We start from the raw sequence: 6,000 nt of genomic DNA on the forward strand, positions 1-6,000 counted from the left end.
ATTTTTTATTTTAATTATTTGCCATGTTTATTATTTTATATAATATATATTTATTTTACATTAAAATATTTACACTGAAAAAAGTATGAAACTGTTTTTTTCTCAGAAATCGCTATAGTAAATTTCACAAACAATTACAGAGAAAGGCCAGTAACACACTGAATCCAGTAAAAATAAAATAAATAATCCAATACAAGTAGCACATCTGAAATAGCCTAGTACTTTCTTGTGAAATGTATTATAATAATCTTTGTTTTATTTACAACTTGGAAAAGTAATTTTTGCAGTGTTGTCAGTAGGGCCTATAAACTTACACTAAGAAAAAAGTCAAATGCTATACTACGAATAAAGATTTGTTTGCATGCAGTTTTGTGAAAGATCCGTGGATAAGTGCAACACGTGCAGCGCAAAAGAGGAACTGTGATTGTCAGTAAATTTGCTTGGACTGGTGTATATGTGTACGATTATAGAGCTCACTATTTCAAGTCGTGTGGGTCCGGTTATCTCCTCGCTCCACAGCAAAAATGTTTGGTGGTCACATCATTTTTAGAATTCTTTTAGTGGGTTTCCTCTGCCTGTCTCTAGTCTCTACTGACACTTGTTCTTCTGGAGGGATGCCAGGTTATCCAGGTATCCCTGGATTTCCTGGACGGGATGGAAGGGAAGGGATGAAGGGAGAGAACGGAAAGCCTGGTAAGTTTTCGTTTTTTAAAATTAATTAATTTATTTCTTTAAATAAATAATTCAGAGTGTTTTAGTTTGTGGGAACCTACCAGTTCTTAATCAGAACTTGTTCTATGTTTTAACTATGCAAAAACCGAATGACGTTCGGTTCCGTTAACTCTTCTCGCGCGTGTCTGATTCTCTCACAAACTCAATTCCTGAAAAAATGACTCTAATGAGCCGGTTCCTTTTAGTGAATCAAAATCGTACAGCGCAAGCAGTGTTACGCAATTCCCAAATGACGGTTGTGGCTAGATCTTTTAATGACTCGTACCAATGAATCAATCAACACAAAGATACATGCATTATTATATAATGAATAAAATATTTTTTATAATTTTTTATCTTTTATATATTTAATATTGTTTACTATAGCCTATAATTAAGGCTATAATTAAGAACTGAATTGCATTTTTGCCAAAAAAAAAAAAAAGAAAAAAAAAAGAAAAAAAAAACTGTCTGTGTACAGCAATTTTAGTGAACTATAGCTTCTTACCAAAGCTCAGATCAAATAAGTAATAAAACAACAAATTAAATTTAAGAGAAGTGTGTTGTAGGTGTTTGTGTGAACGTTTTGTGCTTATATAGTATTAACAGTAATACCTGCAATGACCGACATTGTGGGAATATTTGGGTGAACCCAACAATGAAAACAAAAGGACTGAATTATATAACCTACTAATTAATAGTTAAAAATGCCAACCGATGTTGAGACAGTGTTAGGTTGTATTATAGGCTGTATACTATACTTCTAACATGATGTAAAAACAACTGTGTATCTCAACAGGGATGCCTCTTAAACCTGATGAAATCAGGAAAAGGGGGGGGGAAGGAGAGCCTGGAACCAAAGGAATTCATGGAAAGAGAGGTATCCAGGGAGATTTCGGCATAATGGGACCACCCGGCCTCTCAGGACAGCCAGGGGACACAGGCAATTTGGACACTTCCAGATCTCATCTGCAGTCTGCATTCAGTGTTGCCCGTGCCACTAGAGCCCATCCTGAGCCAAACTCTCTGATACGCTTCAGTACTATTATCACCAATATCAATGTCGATTTCAATATTGCAGAGAGCAAATTTGTATGTAAAATTCCTGGCACTTATTATTTTGTGTTTCATGCATCGTCCTATGAAAAACATCTCTGTGTAAACCTAATTCATGATGATAAGAAGTTAGCTGTTTTCTGTGATCACATGCAAAAGAGCAACCAGCAGGTGAGCTCTGGTGGGCTAGCAGTTTATCTGAAAGAGAATGAGAAAGTCTGGCTGATGACAGGTGGCTATAATGGCCTGTTTGCAGAAGGGGAGAAAGCAGACAGTGTTTTCTCAGGTTTCCTGATTCATGCGCACTAATTGATTGCACTGTTTTGAACTATAAAGTTGAGCTTGTTAAACATACTGTATCTTTTACTCATGGAAAATGCACACAATTATGTTTTGAAAAGCTACTGATCAAATAAAACAAAATAATGCTTCAGTAAATTGCCTCAAGTTTTATGAATACACAGTATCACTCTTTTCAAAAGATCTGACACATAATCTTTTCAGAACCTGTCAACCTGACCGTAGGGATTGTTAATAGTTAATAATAAGCACAGTTTTAGCAAATAATTCTAAACATTATCTGATGATAGCAATTCACAGTGTCTATGTAAGTTAGCTACATGTCATATATCATAAAAAAAAGGTTTTGTGATACATACACCATACCATTCAATCATTCAATTATTATCAGTGTTGAAAAAGTTGTGCTGCTTAATATTTTGTGGAAACCATGATAGATTTTTTTCTCAGGATTCTCTGATGAATAGAAAGTTTAAAAGAACAGCATTTATTTTAAATAGAAATCTTTTGTTACATTATAAATGTGCACTGTCACTTTTGATCAAATGAATGCATCCTTGCTAAGAAAGTAAACATTTCTTTCAAAACACTTTTCGATATGGATAACTTTGCTTCCTTCTTCAGTTTCTCAGAAAAGGGATATGGAACTTGCAAACATTAGCAAAATAAAATGTCAGTAACACTAATGAAAAAGGTAATCCAAGGTTAATCTAAATTATGATGAATATGTGTTTTGATACTTCCCTTTATTGTGCAACTCTGCACTTCTCCTCTGAAACCGGGAAATCAAATCAGAGCTCTTCATGCAGACCGGAGAAAAACATTCAATGTAACACTCAGCTTCAAGGCCATCCATCTGTATTTCCAACAGCTTTCTTGGAAGACAAGATGGTAAGATAAATTATTCATCTTATTGTAATAAATCTGTATTTGGCTTCTATTTTCAAAAATTCTTATTGAAGTACATCATTTGATTAAAGGAATATTTACATGCTTGCTTATATCAGTCACTGTAGAAGAACTGAAGTGTCCAATGATTTTTCCTTGAAATGGCACTTGTTTTTAAATAAGTTTTTTTTTTTTTTAAACAGGCATTCATCTTCATGTCTGCACATATGGTGCTGCGGCTTATTATTATGTTGTTGCTGGTGGCTTCCTCTGAGTCAGAGACATGTGATGGCTACAGGGGTTTCCCTGGAAGACCAGGTATTCCAGGAGTTCCTGGTACCGATGGGAAGGAAGGTGTAAAAGGAGAAAAAGGAGATCCAGGTATAGTGATATGTGGAAAAAACTGCAAATTGAAATTCAAAAATTTGCCTTCTGTTTCCCTTGACTGTCCTAAATAAAGGCAAAGAATCCGATAAATAAAATAAAAAGTCTGCATTTTAACCCTTGTGCTGAAAATCGTATGCTTAACCCTTGTGCTGGTGTTCATGGTCAAAAAATAACCGGCCTTTTAAAAATGGCTTGCAAATCTCCCATTATGCTATATTATTATTAATATTATTAAATCCTGGGTTCACTCTTTTTTGTCAACTTTTTGATTTTTTTTTCAATTAGCAAAGGTTTTATATTTATTTTTGTAAGGGATTATTCATAGGCCTGCACTTATCTGAGCTTATGCACCTATTGAGTGACAAAAAGCTTTATTTGTTAATTTTGGGAATATTCACTCAAAAACTAAGGTGCATAAGCTCAGATCAATGAGGCCTCTATGACCTATTAGCTCTAAAAATAAGTATAAGTACTTGTGCTAATTGAAAAAAAAGTTGATAAAAAGATTGAATCCAATATTTGGAAATAATATGCCATAAAAAGAAATTCATAAGCAATTCTTTTGTAGGCCAGTCATTTTGACCAGGAACACCAGAAGTTTAACAAACAAACAAAAAATATCCCCAAAAAGTACACTATTTGTTGTTTTTGTTTGTTTGTTTGACATACACTGTGTGAGCAAAGTTGGTAAAGGGATAGTTCACCTAAAAATGAAAATTCTGAATGTAAATGAAAAAATCATTTACTCACCCTCAAGTTGTTCCAAACCTGTATGAGTATCTTTCCTCTCGAAACAGAAGAACATAATTTGAAGAATGGTAACCAAACAGTTTCTGGTACCTATTGATTTCAATTGTATTTTTTGTCCATATTTGGGAAGTAGAGAGATACTCGTACAGGTTTGGAACAACTTGAGGGTGAGTGAATTATAACATATTTTTTATTTATTTATTTTTGTGGATTATCCCTTAAGTTTTATGCAAGTACATTAACTAGCATTTTCTGGAAAAAAAATCCTGCCTGAGTCAAAATTACAACATGAAGGTTAAACTCACTTTACCCGGCTGTGTGCGTGATTGCAGGTGAGGATGCAGTGCCGATAATTGGGCCAAAAGGGGACCCTGGAATTCCTGGACTCCCAGGCAGGCCTGGTGAGAAGGGGGACAAGGGACTACATGGTGCACCAGGCCCAGTGGGACCGAAGGGAGAGAGGGGAGATTTTACGGGGGTAGATACTCCAAACCAGTATTTTGTTTTCTCTTACAAAAAAAGTCCTCGGGCACAGAGAGTTAATCCAGACAAATTAATCGTCTTTGACATCCCACTGATCTCTGGGGCAGGTGATGTTTTGGATAGTGAGGGTTTCTTTGAGGTGGAAAAAGCTGGCATGTATTACATCAGTTACCACATTTCATCCAGTCAATCTGCCTGCCTAAAGATTCAGGTAGGGGAGGAAGAGAAGGTCAAGTTCTGTGATTCACCTGGAATGATTATGGTAACTGCAGGATCTGTGGTACTGCCACTGAAAACAGGTGATAAAGTGTCTGTACAGACAACTGCACTGAGCTCTATCTTCAGTAGAGACACTGACTGCACCTTTACAGGCTTCTTGCTCTTCCCAATGAATGGATAAGATGATTTTGATTAGCCACACCCTTAATTTTACTCTTCCTTATTACAATTAGCAACTATTGCTTGGGAATATCTAATGTTATTGTTGATTAAAGTTGTTGATGTTATCTTATATCGTTTCTTTACTTATTTCACTATACTTATAATAAAGTGCATTGTTTTATATTTATATATTTATTCAGGAAAGAAAAAATGTATTACAGTTTCCACAAAAATCAGCACCAAATCAGCATATTAGAATAATTTCTGAACACTGTAATACTGAAGACTGTAGTAATGAATGCTGAAAATTCAGCTTTGCCATAACAAGAATAAATTACATTATAAAGTATATTACAATAGAGAATAGTTCATTTAAATAGTAATAATATTTCACAATATTATGTTTTTACTATTTTGATTAAATAAATGCAGCCTTGGTAAGCATTTGATAGTAACTAATTTCAAAACCATAAAAAGAAAAGAAAGGGAAAGAAAAGAGCATATACAAATACAAAGTATACAGTGGGTACGGAAAGTATTCAGACCCCCTTAAATTTTTCACTCTTTGTTATATTGCAGCCATTTGCTAAAATCATTTAAGTTAATTTTTTTTCCTCATTAATGTACACACAGCACCCCATATTGACAGAAAAACACAGAATTGTTGACATTTTTGCAGATTTATTAAAAAAGAAAAACTGAAATATCACATGGTCCTAAGTATTCAGACCCTTTGCTCAGTATTTAGTAGAAGCACCCTTTTGATCTAATACAGCCATGAGTCTTTTTGGGAAAGATGCAACAAGTTTTTCACACCTGGATTGGGGATCCTCTGCCATTCCTCCTTGCAGATCCTCTCCAGTTCTGTCAGGTTGGATGGTAAACATTGGTGGACAGCCATTTTTAGGTCTCTCCAGAGATACTCAATTGGGTTTAAGTCAGGGCTCTGGCCATTCAAGAACAGTCACAGAGTTGTTGTGAAGACACTCCTTCGTTATTTTAGCTGTGTCCTTAGGGTCATTGTCTTGTTGGAAGGTAAACCTT

The 6,000-nt window shown here is 34.9% G+C and overlaps 2 protein-coding genes across 2 annotated transcripts; both read left to right on the forward strand.

Moving 5' to 3' along the window:
• The first annotated feature begins 467 nt into the window (after positions 1-467).
• c1qc (complement component 1, q subcomponent, C chain) lies at positions 468-2,187 on the forward strand. The gene is made up of 2 exons (XM_016506105.1): positions 468-693; positions 1,511-2,187. The coding sequence occupies exons 1-2, from the start codon at positions 525-527 to the stop codon at positions 2,074-2,076; spliced, it is 735 nt and encodes a 244-aa protein (XP_016361591.1). The 5' UTR covers positions 468-524; the 3' UTR covers positions 2,077-2,187.
• A 688-nt stretch (positions 2,188-2,875) lies between these two features.
• On the forward strand, positions 2,876-5,072 carry c1qb (complement component 1, q subcomponent, B chain). Its single transcript, XM_016506106.1, has 3 exons — positions 2,876-2,958; positions 3,159-3,336; positions 4,425-5,072. Exons 1-3 carry the CDS (start codon positions 2,956-2,958, stop codon positions 4,973-4,975), a joined length of 732 nt encoding a protein of 243 aa, XP_016361592.1. The 5' UTR covers positions 2,876-2,955; the 3' UTR covers positions 4,976-5,072.
• Positions 5,073-6,000: the final 928 nt, after the last annotated feature.

Source organism: Sinocyclocheilus anshuiensis, unplaced genomic scaffold (genome assembly GCF_001515605.1).
Source record: "Sinocyclocheilus anshuiensis isolate Anshui unplaced genomic scaffold, SAMN03320099.WGS_v1.1 scaffold330, whole genome shotgun sequence".
NCBI classification, from domain to species: domain Eukaryota; kingdom Metazoa; phylum Chordata; class Actinopteri; order Cypriniformes; family Cyprinidae; genus Sinocyclocheilus; species Sinocyclocheilus anshuiensis.

What these genes read in the sequence shown, in the direction of transcription:
- c1qb (XM_016506106.1), top strand. An exon ending in AGGAGAAAAAGGAGATCCAG is followed by an intron (nt 3,337 to 4,424) that starts GTATAGTGATAT and finishes GCGTGATTGCAG; the next exon opens with GTGAGGATGCAGTGCCGATA.
- c1qc (XM_016506105.1), top strand. Translation starts at nt 525, where the DNA reads ATGTTTGGTGGTCACATCATTTTTAGAATTCTTTTAGTGGGTTTCCTC. An exon ending in GGGAGAGAACGGAAAGCCTG is followed by an intron (nt 694 to 1,510) that starts GTAAGTTTTCGT and finishes GTATCTCAACAG; the next exon opens with GGATGCCTCTTAAACCTGAT.